The sequence below is a fragment of the Vigna angularis genome, chromosome 8 (assembly GCF_016808095.1).
Source record: "Vigna angularis cultivar LongXiaoDou No.4 chromosome 8, ASM1680809v1, whole genome shotgun sequence".
In the NCBI taxonomy this organism is placed as follows: domain Eukaryota; kingdom Viridiplantae; phylum Streptophyta; class Magnoliopsida; order Fabales; family Fabaceae; genus Vigna; species Vigna angularis.
This window is the reverse complement of record NC_068977.1, coordinates 4,894,962-4,911,862: the sequence shown is the minus strand read 5'-3', so window position 1 is coordinate 4,911,862 and position 16,901 is coordinate 4,894,962. Positions and strand designations below refer to the sequence as shown.

Sequence of the window (16,901 nt, the reverse complement as noted above, 5' to 3'; positions counted from 1 at the left end):
TTAAAATCATACCCAACACAAATTAGACAAAGAAGTATGGAAGAGAGTAAGTCACAGTTTTAAGTTTAATTTCAAATTAAGAAATAATTAATTCAGCTGGAATTCTGTCCATTTCTAATATTTTGTATAAGTAATACTTTCCTGTATGCACTAAGTAGTTTTTTTAGTTATATAGTTAAATGAAAATTGACAGAAATAGAATCAGTCTTATAGTAATAAATACTTTTTCTAATAAATAATCAATTATTTTAGAGGTTATCCTCAATAAAAAAATATATTTTCAAATTGAATGTTATTCATAATTAAAAATATAATATAAACATCCTTTTAAAATTTAAAATTATGATAATAAATTAGAATTCACTTGATAAATATAAATATTTGATATTTTATAATAAAAATTAAAGTTTAAGTCCCAATGCATATATATTAAGGACGTTATCATGCGTAATATAGTAAAGCAGTTAAGAGTAAATAGGATTACAGTCATCCTAAAAATAGCTTCAGAATTTAAACTTAAACTCCAAAAAAATCTAAATATAAGTTGGAAGGAAAAACAATATCCCAAATTTCAGGAATAACTAATAACACCACCAGAGACTAGGCGGTAGCATTGTCCTCAACATCCAAAGCCATCTCCAATGGAACCTTCTCGTCATCTGCTCCCATCCAAATGGATGATTATCGCAAGAAGAAACATACACAAGCAATACAAACAAGCAAGGGTGAGCTAGATATAAAAATCATGTTATTCAATCACACACGACATGTAAAAGCCACTCAAACATGATACATTGACATCATAAGACTCATTGTTTTATAGACCAACTCGTCCGGACCAGAATGATTGTCGAGCTATGGCGGGTTATGCACTCGTGATGGCCTCTACTGCTTTGCAAAGCCGTTGCCAATGGGTTCCACCCTACCACACTCACGAGGTTAATCCGTTCCGCGCCCTGGAGCATGTTGGAAGCCTCCAAGACTAGGACCTCCTGCTACTCCTCACCACATGGATCAATCCTCTCTACTTGAGAATGAAAGACCATTGGAGCGTCAAGAAAACCCCCAAAACTGAGCTACCATGCAATCATTCTACACTAAGGATCTCACCAAGAGATCCTACATAGATGGAACTTGATTTACAACTTGGATCATACTTTCATCACTTTGTAATCATATACTTTCTGCCATAATCAACATATACACAATCTCAACAATATACATTACTCACCACTCACAAATTATAAAAATAACATCTCCACAATTGAATCTAAGTTAATCAATACCAAGAACCAAACAATTCCAACTAACCCATAACAGCTCATAAAATACATCAATTTATACATACCAACAAGTAATATAATTATTAATTAACACTCACGTTTCAATATAAAAAACAACTATCCTTACTTTATTATATATATATATATGGATCTTTACTTTAAATTCAGAACACACTGAATTCCTAAAATTATAATTGACTAGAAATTAATACATGATAATTTTATGCATCTACAATCAATTTGTTTTATTTTATTTTCATCCTAAAGATCTTTCTTTATTCTAATTGGTCACCGGAGAGGACTCAGATGTCTGAACGTATCAAATTCACCTTCGACACCAACACATATGACTAGTCACAATTGACTAGACCAGGCTAGGGCTGCTCTATGATCAGGGATGTGCCAACTCAAGTTTTTAAGGTTCCTCTATCGTACCAAAAAAGAAAGGCTCTCAATAGTTAACAATTAATTTATTTAAATTATCTACCCTGTTCTCTTATGCTCTAAATCTGAAATGCTTAATTTTAATATTTTCACTTCCTCTTATAGCAACCTCAAACAGTATATGTACATCTATTTAATACCTATATACATGCTATTACAGAACCCTTACTCCAGACCTGACCTTCCAACAAGATCAATTTCAGTCAACAAACCCATTCAAAACAGATTAAATTCATCACATCACAACATGCACAATTTCAGTTATAACACCAATACAATAAAAGTTATAAAACAGGTTCACAAGAGCACACCAGTTCAACATTCATATGCATATATTTTTATAAAATAAATTCATACAAAACTAATTAGCTCCCCTTACCTTGAGGTTGAGTAGTATAGTCAACTAGAGTGCCCTAAATGTGTCTTCACAGAGAAAACCCAAACAGTGCCCTACAATCACCTAAATGGTGATGGAAACAGCTCTTAGAGCTAGAATAGACAGAGAATCAAAAGGAGCACCATGCAACCAGTAAAGTTGCATGCCCTAAGTTCAAGAAAAAGTGGAGAAACTGACTTACCCGTCCAAATAGAAATATAATCGGATAGAAGGGAAGCTCTCAACTCCGTGAGCGAAAGAACACCACCTATTTGAAATTTCAACGGTTCAAATGAGTGCAAGGGTAGAGAGAAGACAGAGCAAGAAGGAGAAAATGGAGATGAGTTTAGAGAGAGAAAGGGGAACTGGAAAATGAATTCAAAGCTGGAAAAATGAGGCCTCTTCTGAAGTCCTAGTGTCCTTAGCTTCTTGGGCCAGGCTGCAGGACCCAGTAGCCTTACATTTTCAGGCTCTTACATTCAATTTTTAAAAAAAAATTTAAAAAATTATAATTATAAAATAATTATAATTAGGACGAGTATAAATCTTATTTTATCATTTTATTTATAGAAAAACAAAAACAAATGTGTTTTAAGAACTAAATATCAAATGCAAATTTAGCATGTGGTAAACTAAGTTATGATTTTTGCAAATTTATATATATGTTATAGGTTAACATGCATGAATAACAAAACATTGTAATTTATAACCTGTGCAAAAACATATCCATGTTTGTCATATAATGAATTTATATTTAGTATTTAGTTTTGAAACACATGAAATATTTTTTTAGAAAACAAACTAGATGTGAAATTTAAAAAGTTATCAAGTATAATATGCGTGATTGATATAAATCCTGATTTTTAAGATCTCACGAGTTATTAAAAATCAATAAAATTCAAAATTTGTTATAGTGCATAAATATACTTAAAAATACTTTATATTTTATTCATAAGTACACAAACTGCAACCAAGTTTGTTGTATAATAAATTTATATTTGGTACTTAGTTTTTGGAACACATATGTAAGTTTGTTGTATAATAAATTTATATTTGGTACTTAGTTTTTGGAACACATTTGTTTTTTTTAAAGAAAAAAGAAAATTAAAATCATGTGAAGAGCCTAACCCAATACTTGTTTTGATTACCATATACATTTGAACTTCAAAAAATTACGGTGATCATTTATGGATGTTCATGCATGTTAACTTATAACTTAAAAACTGTAATCTTGTTTGTCACATAATAAGTTTCTATTTGATACTTAGTTTTTTTTGAAGATATTTGATCTTTTTCTTTTTAAATTTAAGTATGTGAACTTAAAAAAATTACAATGTCATCATTTTGTGATTGTTGATGCATGTTAGCCTATAACATACACATAGGTGTGCAAAAACTTTAACATTGTTTGTGACATAATAAATTAATACTTGATACTTAGTTCTCGGAACACATTTCATTATTTTAATGTTTTTTTTTTTAAATTAAACAATGTCAAAAGTCTAACCCTATACTTCTTATGATACACATTTAAACTTTAAAAATTATCATGTTATCATTTGTGGTTGGTCATGCATGTTAATATCCACACATGTGTGCAAAAAGTGTAATCTCGTTTGTCACGAATTGATAGTTAGTACTTAATTCTTGCAACATATTTGTTTTTATTTTTAAAAAGAATTTAACCATATCAATAGTCTAACCCAATATTTCTTTTGATTACATAATCAATTTATATATGACACTTAGTTTTTGGAACAATTTGTTTTTCTTAAAAATAAAATAAAAACATGTTAGGAGTTTAACTCAATATTTCTTTTGATTACCATCCACATTTGAACTTCCAAAAATTATCACGTCATGATTGGTGGTTTGTCATTTTTTACATAATGAATTTATATTTGGTACTTTATTTTTGAAACACATTTTTAAATAAATAAATCATGTGAACTTAAAAAAAAATAACACATCATTTATGATTGTTCATGTATATTAACTTAACACCTACTCATAAGTGTCCAAAAAAATGTAACTCATTGTGTGGCAAAATAATGAATTTATATTTATTTATTTTTAAGTAAACCATGTCAAGAGCCTAACACATTTTGATTATCAAATACATTTGAAGTTAAAAAATATTTAATTATTTATTATTTTTCAGCTGCATTTATACTTCATAATTCAAGAAAAATTATTTTTGATGATAATTTAAAACATGTAAAATAATTATAACACTATAAAAAGAAAACAACAAACTAAATTGTTTCATTTATTAATCAAAATAACATAATTACACCAAAATAACAAAACATTCAAACATAAAAAAAATATATATTAAAACTTCATAAGGCAATTATAAAACTAAAGTAGTAGTCTTAATTATATATGCAAGTCTTTAAAAAATAGTCTGGACCTTGAATATATGGTTAATCAGAAGGCACCACTAAACAAAACCTCTACATCATTATTTATGAATAACACATTATAGTTATCAGTGAGATAAAGGGATTTTAATGATGACATCAAATGATACATAACTACATCGAAATCCTGCACTTAATATATATAAAAATGTATATGATTAAATGTGGCAATGCTTCGAGTATAATTTGTGCCCAGAGTCCTGTTTAAAACTTAAAAGAGAAACTACAGAAACTACAAGCTAAGTCATGTGGCAATAGAAACGATAATGTATCATGTATGAGTTTTGACATGGATGAATAGACATACAAGAACGACAAAGGAAATGTAACAGTGCCCATCAAACTCATCAAATATAGAAATTGCAGGTTCTAAATATTTGCTGGTGTTTGAATCTCCCCTGTTTCTTCTTCTTTTCTATGAAAAAGGATTGTTTATCTCACATTTACCGTTGCTACTGTTTTTCTTCTCACAGATGCATTCATATATTCAATAAAATTGTGGATCAGTTCTATGAAGAAGTTCCGATACCAGTTGTAACACACCATAGACTTTATAATATATCGACAACAAAAGAAAACAGATTCTACACCTGCCTGTCTGAAGCTGTAAGCAATCTCCTAAACATGACACTATACTCCTAAATAATAGATCTAACCATACAATTACTTACTAATATAACAGAAATTAACGATTAATTACCGATCTGCTTCTTTCATGCCAACAGATACTAAAATATAATGGCCCGAGCCAAATGAGTTCTTCCCATGACAACGTGTTGATGGCCTCATCACACAGATCCTCGTGGAAGAGAATTTGGGGGTTTCTAGAGGACTTTTTAAGGTACAATTTCACAAAGTAGGGATTCATGATAAGGGAATTCCATGTCATGGAAACGCACCTTAATCGCATGAGATTCTTCACAGGAAGCCATGACAGAATTTCCGGTATGAGATCATCTGGCAATTTTCGAGCAGAAGAAATCGCCATCTTTCTTCCGAAACCCTACCAATAGTCTCTTTCTGTGATGTTTACTCCGTATCTTTTAAATATTTTAAGTGTATATAAGTTAATGTAATGTAAGTTAGTAATGTATAAAACTACCAATAAAATAATAACTAACAATAAAATAATAACTAACACAATGTAAAAAGCTACCATTATAATAAAGAAAATATATTTATATATATAATAGTTTCATACAAAATATATCAAAGAAATGAATATTTATAAAAAAAATTAATTAATAATTATATTTTTTTTTAAATTAGTTAATAACTATATTATAAAGAATAAATTGGAAATAAAAATTATGAAGAAATATGTACTTTTAAATAAAAATTATGTAGGAATATTTTTAAATAACTACACAATTAAACTTTCAAAAGTTACCATATTATGAATTGTAATTTGTCATACATGTTAACCTATAAATTGTAGGTAGGTGTGCAATATCATTTTTGTCATGCATGGGTTTTTGTAAATTTGATTGCCTTATTAGCAAAATAGAATTTTTTTGTTTACGTATATAGGTAACTCGTGTAACCTTCACACAACTTTAATTTAAAAATGTGAAGTTGTGTATTACACACGTTTTTTTTAACATTTGTGAGCAATTACAAAAAATTGTAATCTATTATGTAATGTTAAAATCGTTAGGAGATGAACGAGTTCAATGTAATATATTACCCATACATATAATCATCAAGACAAAAAAAAGTATTTATTTTACTAACTTGACCTTTCCACAATGAAAATGCTATGTGCTCTGCATAACTGGTTAGGAAAGAAGTGTTTTATGATCTTCTAGGATATCCATGTATACGTCGTCTTGTTCAACAACATCCTAATCAACAACATAAAGAGCTAATGGTGCAGCTTTTCCTTACATACATGACCTCTTCTACGAGAATATCCCATGGATATCCTTCTAGCATCACCTTTTGTAGTGCTTTCTCTCTAATATTTAGTTTCACCTCATGTTCTTGCCGTTTCGGCAACATATTATTTTAAAAAAACATTAAAACCAATCAATGATACCATTACTAACACCACAAAGATACCATTACTAGCACACCAAAGAATTAAACTTGAAAAAAAAAAATAATAATACCAAATTTCAAAATCTAGTGAATTGTCTTAACAAGATTTTGAAATCTCGTGACCAACCATATAAAAAGTGCAATTTAATATGGAGAGGAGAGAAAGATCAAGTTACTCTAGCACTTCATTTTCTACTATAATTCTAATAATTGTAAAATAATTTATATTTAATTATCGAATTAAAAAATAAAAATAATTATTTTAAAATTTTCAATTTTATCATTAGAAATGCATTAAAATATGTACAATGTAATAAGGTTTACTAATTAGATTCATCTTGCCTTTTTATTCAACTCATAAAATGTGTTGCACATAACCTAATCGACTTGATAATTGATCCACAAAGAAATCAAGATAATAAGGAAGTTGTACACATGTCAGAAGGAAAGAGGACATGTCTTAAGCTGAAGTTTGGACAAAGCACAAAAAGAAGACCCATGTTGTGTGAAGGGGACTTGTACGTTTCTTAAGAGAACATGATAATATATGTTATTCACTTCGATATTTTGAGTGAGAAAAACTAGTGCAATTATCTCAAATCTCTTTGTAACATCTATTGTCAAAGGGAAGAAGGAATCATACACACTTGTAACTCTATAGGTCGAATTATCCTTTTTAATTATTTTCAAAATCCGAACAACCCAGCATTAAGGTTGTGTTCACATTGAAGGATGTATTTAGGGGAGAGAATGGATGAGTTTTAGGATATTTGAAGTAAGTTGAATATTGTTGTTTTTTTGAAGAGATTTAGAGGTGAGTGAGAGTAGATTTAGAAGTAAAGTTTCTAAAAATTAATGTAAGATGTGACTGACGTGACAAATAAAAAAATAGTTTAATTGGTAGAAATTGAAGATTATCAAAATACCTTTAATAGTAAAAGTAATATCAAATTATAATGGTTAATAATATATATAATATGAAAAAAATTGTATTGAAGTAAACACCAACACCAGAACTACAGCTGCCATTGGAATCAAACAACCAAACTTGAAACCGAATACACCTATGTTGGAACCGAATATGCCCGCGTTGGAACCAAATACACTATGCTCGTAATATAACTTCTTCACGGTTTTGTACATAAGATGGAATCAATTCTACCTTTCTTGGAATCGAATACAGGTTGGGTATTTGTCTTCAAGAGCTCCAGTGATTTAGAGTACAATCCTCAACCTCCACTTTTTCAATCCGCGTCTACGATTGCACTATGTGCCCTCATACACCAACCAACCTCACCATTTTCATCATGTTGCATGCCTTTTTTTGCCTCGTTTTAAATGATAACTAAGGGAGATAATATTGATTTTTTACAAAAAAAAAAACCACTACAAATCTCTGTCCTCCGTGAAAATCAAACAACTTTTGCATCTTGCAAATAATTCTTCCTTCTCTCTTTCGCAAATTCGTTCAAACGAATAATAATATCTAGAGGTGGACAAAGTATACTAAATTGAACTGTACTGTAAATATTTATAGTTAACTAAAAAATAGTTTAAAAGAACGAGGTTTCTACATCAAGAACAAACAAGTTGCCTCTGTGCACCTGACAGCAGTCAAGAAAAATTTTCATATGTAAATAACTGTAAGTATCAAACAAATAGCCACAACATTCTAAATGCTCTAGCATTCTCTCTCTCAAAGAGAGGTTCAATCTACAAATTACAAGCCACACCAGATGAGAACCAGTCCACCAGTAGTTCAGCACCGGGGCAATCAGCAGTGCACCTGCCAACCTGCACCATTGAAATTTTGTTTCACTGACAAAGAATACAGATAAAGAAAGTGGCTCATAGATTCATATAACTTATTTCAAGAAATTTGATGTCCTCGTGTAGTTTTTGTAGACAATTCTTTAAGTACTGCACACTTACACAGAAATGAGAGTCTTAAGTATTGCATAATTTGGTATGACAAGTACAATTACCCCACTCATCTTGATGTCATAGACAAGCATAATCACCCCACCAATTTCCCAAACCTGAGCATTTTACACTCGTGAAGTTAACATTAATATTCATTCAAAGTTTGTTTTGACCGCCTGGACCAACAGATTCTGCATCATAAGTGCAGAGTAACAAAGATCTTATATCACTGAAAGAACTAAAATGCAAGTTCAACCAAAGGGACATAAACATTTACATGCCAACAAAAGAAAAAAAAACAAAGAATGTTCTGTTTGAGGCCAACAGAGTTACCTCAAACCTGAATACATCATACCTGTGAGGGATGAACTTAAGGCACCTCCAAACAACCTGACCCCCAAGAGAGAAACCTATTATGTAGAATCACTAGTGGAAAAATCACATTTTATAACGTACAAAAATGATCTATTATAACGTAGTTACTGGAGATATAATTCTGGGCGATATAATAAGTCTGCGCATTTTATAACGTAGCATAAATTTACATTATAATAACATATTATAACGTAGTTTCTGAAATCAGTTATAATATGCACGAAATTGTTTAGTACGTTATAATATATGTTTTTTTTTAAATTATTATAATTAACCTCCAATGAAATTATAATCATATTCCTGTTTTAACAACACCCTTGGGGTTCTAAAAATTAAGAGAGTTAAAAGAACAAATCATTTTTAGAACAAATGATTTTCTTTTCCATAAATAAATAGAAAAAATTTCTTGATCTTGATCACCTACACGGGTTCTTCTTTCATCTCCCAGCTATGAAATTGTTTTTCTATGTTGCCATTTTCTTCTTTATGAAGAGTGTTGCCAACTACACCACATTCACTGTTGATGCATGAACCATCACCAAAGTGTATATTTTCAACTTCTTTGGTCATAATTGCTCTCAACAATAATATATTTGAGAACCAAAATGTCAACCTATTCATGAATAAGAAACAGTAAGCTAAGAAATAATATCTAATAAATGATTGTAATAAGTATCCACATATCTTTTTAAAACTGATGTTAAATAAACCAAACTTCATTAGATAAGCCTTACCCCATCAGTTGGAGTTGGCTACATTAATCAAACAATGCCATCCCAACCTTATGCATTACTAGTTCAACTTCTATCTTGTTACCTTAACAGCACCATAAAATAAGCCTAACAAGTGACAGTAAGACAACCACAAACAAATAAACTGAAAAGCATATGATTCATGAACACTGCGACATTTCTTAACAGAGAAAATTCAAGTAGAATTAGAAGCGGGACAAGGAGGAATTTCTATGTCAGTGACCCCTTCTAACATCAATACGACACTCTTCATTGTTGGGCGAAGAAAAGGTTCATCTTAGATACACCAAAGTGTCACTTTAACCATATTTTCCACGGCAGTTTTGTCATCCACCACTTCCCAAGGAAAAATCTTATTGAGTTTTCCTGCAACAAAATAGTTATAAGCCCAGGAGCAGAGACTAACCGCCTCAGGTTCAGGGGCATGAACTTCGATGTTTCTTCTGCAACATAAAATTTCCAACAGCATTATTCTGTATCTATAAACATCAGTCTTGACAGATATTGGGCCATTCTTGTTCCATTCAGGGGCCAAGTACCCTCTTGTTCCTCTTGCCCCTGTCATGGTTCTGGTTTGATCGGGCATGAGAAGTTTTGCAAGCCCAAAATCGGATATTTTGGCAGTCCAAAACTCATCCACCAAGATGTTTTGAGGCTTTATGTCACAGTGAATGATTGAAGCCTCACACTCTTCATGGAAATACATTATCTCCACCGCTAAAACAGTTCTACAATTAAAGCAAAAACTGAACGCAACTGCAGCAATAGAAGAAGTTCAAACGACGCATTTCAGCGTGGGCGAGTTCACACATGATTTCAGAACATTCAGAGTCCCCTTCATTGCCAGATCCAACAACTCAGTCTGCAATAGATAAATTAAAAACAAAATATTACACAGCCAAAACAGATTAAAAAATAACTACATAAACCAAATCGCAAAAGAAGCAAACCTGCGGATCTTTGGCATCGTTGAAAAAGGGAGAAGCAGTGTGAAACACAGCGTGACAACCTTCAACAGTAGAGTCAAAGGAACCTTCTTCTAGAAGATTCGCCTTGACGAGATGCAATCTCTCATTCGCATCATCAAGGTTGAGCAAGTGATCTACCTTTTCGGGATCATCTGCACATCACACATTACCCAATCTTTAATCTTCCAAATAGTAATGCATCACCACAAATAATCACTGACGAAAACAAAAATTATAGAAGTAAAAAAAACATACTCGTGTCGCGAACGGTGGCCTTGACGGTGTAGCCACATTCGAGAAGAAACTTGACGAGCCAGGAAGCGATGTAACCGGAAGCTCCGGTAACACAAACTACTTGTCTGGCGCCTCCGAGACGACGACATGGAGAGCATGGGAAGACCATGGAGAGCCAACAATGTGGGAAGATCGCGCCATCAATTCAATGTGAGGAGAAATTAGGGCTTGCCAAGACTTCGACACTTTAACCTGACTGTTGAGGAAAATAGAAAAATCAGATTTTGAGAGATATTATGAGATATTTTTTAAAATCAGTTTTAATATATTACCAAAGTTTTCTAATCCTCTTATGTTTATAACATATATGTATAACTCCGTTATAATATGTTTTGAATTTATTTACAAGTTTGCCACCGTGTTTGAAATTATAACTGATATACAAATTTACATTATAATATGTTTTAAATTTATTTACAAGTTTGCCACCACATTTCATATTATAACGAATGTATAAAACTACGTTATAATATGTTTTACTTTTATTACCATTCTGCCACCGGTCAACCTATTATAATGGATAATTTTTATCTGTTATAATAGGTATGTCATAAAAAGGTATTTTTTTACTAGTGAATGTGGATCCTAGTCCCAATTTATCAGCAAGTTCTTCTATATCTAGTGTCAGGCTCTTCATAGTTTGGCTTGGATGAGGATCACTCTCCCCGTACCCTGGTCTGTCAAATGATACAATGTAGACCCCTAAATCCTCAGCAACATCCTGAAAAACCCCATCACAAATTCAGATAATACATCGACAAACATGTAGAGATCATAATTAGCATGTTATGATGTTCTGGTTATGAAAATTTAAGTAGAATGTTATTCCTTAATTAGCATTATTATAGAGAACGTTGTTAGTTAAAAAACATAGAAGTATCATATGCACACGGGATCACTTTCTTATGGGCATATCAACAAACATGTAGAGATCATAAGTTTGAGAAAAACCTAACCCAATGCAAATGATCAGCAACTCCTACGAGAAAAAGATATCAAAAGTGGAAGCAAGAATGGAAAGCTTGAAGACTTATCCAGCAGTGGAAGGAACACCCATCTTGAATCTGAAAAAGGCATGTTGCTCACACAAGAAGAAAGAAATCAATAAGCATTAGGATTGGTCATAGTTCACCAAACTGAACTTAAACTACAGTTAACTTATTATATTGTACTTAAAAAAACTAAATTGTTTTTACTAAAAACTAATTAAATTATTTTATACTTCAGGTTAAAAGAACTGAACCGTAATAATATTAGGACAATTAACTAGTTAATTATGTGAAATGTTGTCTTCATCCTTTCTCCATCAGCACTGTCGTCCGCTGCCCTCTTCCTTTCCGCTGCCGCCATCCCTCCTCCCATCTCCTTCGATTAGCCTCCTAGGACTTCCTTACCGGTTCTCTTTTCGCTCCAGCGTCAATGGCTCTTCTAGGTCTCTCTTCTGTTATTAACGAATTCATAATCTTTATTAATACCCACTCCAACATGTCTTTACAGATTCCCTTCTAGAGTACCCTCCTTTGAAACTAACACAGGGTAACCTGTTTTTTTTTTCTTTAAAGTAAAAAATTTGAACTTATGATATTAAATTTTTTATGATAAAAAAAATACAAAAAAAACTCACAGCCGTCCTTTGCAATAAACCTTTATACCATTCCGAATCTAAATCCCTAACCAGACCCTTCCCTAAATTTCCTCCCGTTCATTCTCACAAAACACACTTCCACGCCGTAATTGTCAAATATTAAATTCATCCAACCCTTTCTCTTTTCCTCTAATATCCACCATTGCCAGAACAAAATAAAAACCCTTGTGTTCTCTTTCGTTCTCTTTGTTGAACCTATTCCAATGGCTAGAGGCCTCTTCCACTTGTGCACACGCAAGAGAACCCTCTCAAAGCTTCAAGCTCTTCTCTTCAACCACTCCCATTTCCACACTTTTCAGAACCCGCTTTCCCCAATTTCGACCCGTTTCTCAAACCCGCTCCTTCGCCCGAGATTCTCTCAAAGTTCGAGACTTACCGGCGAAAGATTCCGCCTCGCAAGACCTTTTTCCGCATACGGGGATGAGGAGGGCGGCGGCGGCGAGACGCCGATATCTGAGTTCGACGCAGATTGTGGTAAGAACATTGATTTTGAGCTTGGAAATGAGGCTAGTAGTAGTATTCATGGTTTTTCTGAATATGGGCTTGTTGCAAATGATGGTAGTAATGAATGCAATTTAGAGATTGTTGATTCTTTGAAAGAATGTAGTAGTATTAGTAGTGGTAGTGATAATGGCGATGAGTTAGGGAAGAAGAGTGATGAATTTGTTCACATGGCATCACGTGATCCTGTCGAGTTGTACGGCGAAATGTGCAGTGGGAAACGGGGTGCAAGTCTGGATAGGTCAGAGGTAGAGGTGCTGCGAGAAGTGTGCCTTTGGTTTGCCAAATCAGGTTGGGCATCCAATCAGGCCCTTGCCATTTATATTGGTTTGTCATTTTTTCCCACAGCAGTACACAAGTTCCAGAGGTTTCTCATGAAGAACTGCCCTGCTGATGTTGCCAAGTACTTGGTGTATCTTGGGCCGAGCCATGAGGCGGTGAGTTTTTTGTTTCCCATATTTGTGGAGTTTTGTTTGGAGAATTTTCCTGATGAGATAAAGAGGTTCAGGAATATGGTTGAGTCGGCTGACCTCACCAAGCCACACACTTGGTTTCCATTCGCACGAGCGATGAAAAGGAAGATTATTTATCATTGTGGGCCGACGAATAGCGGCAAGACGTATAATGCTTTGCAGCGGTTTATGGAGGCGAAGAAAGGGATTTATTGTAGTCCACTTAGGTTGTTGGCTATGGAAGTTTTTGACAAGGTTAATGCAAAGGGGATCTATTGCAGCCTGTTGACTGGGCAGGAAAACAAGCGTGTACCGTTTTCAGATCATATTGCATGTACTGTGGAAATGGCATCGACACAGGAATTGTATGATGTGGCAGTTATTGATGAGATTCAGATGATGGCAGATCCTAATAGGGGATATGCATGGACAAGGGCTCTCCTTGGGTTGAAGGCTGATGAGATACATTTGTGTGGTGATCCTAGTGTTGTGGATATTGTCAAGAAGATCTGTCAAGACACTGGGGATGAGTTGTATGAACAGAATTATGAGAGGTTCAAACCATTGGTGGTTGAAGCTAAGACACTGCTAGGAAATCTCGAAAATATTCGGTCTGGGGATTGTGTAGTTGCATTCTCTAGAAGAGAGATATTTGAGGTTAAGTTGGCAATTGAGACGCAGACTAAACACCGTTGTTGTGTGATATACGGTGCTCTACCACCTGAAACTCGTAGACAGCAGGCTAGTTTGTTCAACGACCAAAGTAATGAATATGATGTTCTGGTGGCCAGTGATGCAGTGGGAATGGGCCTGAACCTTAACATCAGAAGGGTGATTTTTAATAGCCTTTCAAAGTACAATGGTGACAAAATGGTTCCTGTTCCAGCATCACAGGTTAAGCAAATTGCAGGAAGAGCAGGCCGGAGAGGATGCCTATATCCTGATGGACTTGCCACAACCTTGCATTTAGATGATTTGGACTACTTAATTGAGTGTTTGAAACAACCTTTTGATAATGTGAAAAAGGTAGGCCTGTTTCCATATTATGAACAGATTGAATTGTTTGCTGGGCAACTTCCGGATTTGACATTCAGCCAGATATTAGAAAAATTTGGTGAAAGTTGCCGTTTGGACGGGTCATACTTCTTGTGTCAACATGGTCACATCAAGAAGATTGCTAATATGTTAGAGAGGGTTCAGGGATTATCTCTAGAAGATCGTTTTCAGTTTTGTTTTGCTCCTGTCAATGTTAGAGAACCAAAAGCTATGCACCATTTACTTAGATATGCAACATCGCTTGGTCAGAAGCTCCCTGTAAATGTAGCTATGGGCATGCCAAAAAGTTCTGCTCGAAATGATGCTGAACTCCTAGACCTTGAGACTAGGCATCAAGTATTATCTATGTATTTGTGGTTGTCGAACCAATTTGACGAGAAGACATTTCCTTATGTGAAGAAAGTAGAGGCAATGGTTTCAGAAGTTGCTCACTTACTGGGTGAATCTCTTGTCAAAGCTAACTGGAAACCTGAACCAAGGAATAAAGGGACACAAAAAACTGAAAAAATTGAAAGGCAACTAGAAACAGGGAGTGCAGTTCAATTACAAACTGTAAAACGGGGAATGGACTATTCAAGGCCACAATCACTTACAAAATTATATAAGTAAGAATCCCTGGATCTATCTGTCTACCATCTTTATCCAAGTGTTTGTTTAATTTCACTAAATTTGAATTCAAAGATCTATTCTTTTGCTGCAAACTTCTTCTGTTTTACTATCTAAGCATATGGCTTCTTTATCTAAGGGAAAGGCTGGCTGTGATGATATCTTGTGAGATTTTGGTGGCTCATCATTGTGGCATACAAATTATGATTGTTGAAAACATTATCAGAGGGGGTAAAATGTTACAATTAATTATTAAAAGGGTCTAACTCCAAATGATTATGGACCGAAACGAAAAGTAAATATATTAGAAGGATTAAAACAAAATAACGAGGACGAAAAGCAAAAGAAAATTTATTTTAGGGACCAAATGTCATACAACAAATTTTACATTCCAAAAGAAAAGTACAACTTCATTTTGAGTATGAAAAACTTGTAAGTTCAAATTATTTTCTGGTACTATGTTTTCTATATTTTTTACCTTTAGAATTTTTTGGGGACTGGTTGTTTGGTGGGAGGGGATCAACATCCTTGAGGGAGAGATGCTTACTACATGCTATATCATAGTTTATTTTCTAGAAGGTCAAACTAGTTAATCATGCAAATCAATCAGTTTTTGAAGTGATAACATTTTGAAGAATGAATCAATATTGAAGAATGTGCTAAAGTATATTACTAACACTATAGTTAATTTGTGTAGTTGTACTGGTGATACAATTGAAGGCTGAACTTTTATTTCTATGATAGGAAATCAAAAGGGTCCATGGATTAAGAAATAATTCACGGTTGAAGTCTGCAGCTCATGATTTATCTATGAATGTATTGGAGCTGTTTCTTATCCAGCTCTACGTTTTATAATTCAATGCGTTCAAAATCCATTGTTTTTTATATGCTCTATCGTTCTTTTTTTTCTGTCATCTACGTATCTATCCCATGATCGGTGTTACCTGACTACAAGGTTTTTTTCTTTTTTTTCAGGAATCGTCATCAGGATTTTTTACCGCTTGATAAGTCAAAGAAAGTAGCTAGCTAAATTGTCATGACCCTAAGGTAGTTCTAATATTCTCTCTTCTGTTGGGGATGGATCTTTAAGGTTTATTTTCTGCGGGATAAGTACCCTATAAGTTCTGATCATATAGCAATGTTCTGAAATGAATATGAAAAGTTACCCGTTTGTCACACTTCATTTCGGTAACAATCCATTTTACCGGAGTATCGGAACATTGAAGTTAAACGGTAAGTATTGCTCTGAGATGGAGTTGAAATAGAAGAGATTTATTTATAACAGATTTACGGATTTTCAAGTTCACCAAATCATGAGGTGTGAAAATGGAGTCGAGAAATTCTGATTTGTGCAACTTTACTATGGATAAATAGGTCAATCATCATTCCCGTTCGAAGGAAACATACATATATTCTTGACTAATTTCGTTATGCTGCAAGTTAAGATTTTGTTGAGGTTTTTATAGGTTTATCCTTTTTGTGACATATAAGTATTTGCCAAATGCTTGACATTTGTGTAATACAAAACTGACGTAGAAGAAATCGTGTTGTGTTGTAAGTAGTGTGGTTCTAATTGATCTCGTGTATTTACTAGATCTTAGATTTCATTACTCACTTTATTATAATTAAAGTAACTGATTGACTTAATATATAGTAATAAAATTGTTCTAAAGTTCATAAATAAATGTCATTAAGACTTATTTGATTTCTATTTATTTTCCACTACAATCAATACTTTAATTAAGAATATTTTGGTAAAATAA

The 16,901-nt window shown here is 33.2% G+C and overlaps 1 protein-coding gene, 1 long non-coding RNA gene and 1 pseudogene across 4 annotated transcripts; 1 reads left to right on the top strand and 2 right to left on the bottom strand.

Annotated features, from left to right (window-relative positions):
* Window positions 1–413: 413 nt before the first annotated feature.
* On the bottom strand, window positions 414–2,473 carry LOC108345426 (uncharacterized). Of its 3 annotated transcripts, none has more exons than XR_008244864.1 (3): window positions 2,306–2,473; window positions 2,107–2,187; window positions 414–1,184 (listed from the first exon to the last, which is right to left on the bottom strand). It is a non-coding gene; the product is annotated as an uncharacterized LOC108345426 (long non-coding RNA). The 3 variants fall into 3 exon arrangements; XR_008244866.1 differs by having other exon boundaries at window positions 414–1,119; XR_008244865.1 differs by having other exon boundaries at window positions 414–1,027.
* Window positions 2,474–9,893: 7,420 nt separating this feature from the next.
* On the bottom strand, window positions 9,894–10,987 carry LOC128193678 (G-type lectin S-receptor-like serine/threonine-protein kinase LECRK1; annotated as a pseudogene).
* Window positions 10,988–12,532: 1,545 nt separating this feature from the next.
* On the top strand, window positions 12,533–16,671 carry LOC108346121 (DExH-box ATP-dependent RNA helicase DExH18, mitochondrial). The gene is made up of 2 exons (XM_017585109.2): window positions 12,533–15,137; window positions 16,114–16,671. Exons 1-2 carry the CDS (start codon window positions 12,727–12,729, stop codon window positions 16,166–16,168), a joined length of 2,466 nt encoding a protein of 821 aa, XP_017440598.1. The 5' UTR covers window positions 12,533–12,726; the 3' UTR covers window positions 16,169–16,671.
* The last annotated feature ends 230 nt before the right edge of the window (window positions 16,672–16,901 follow it).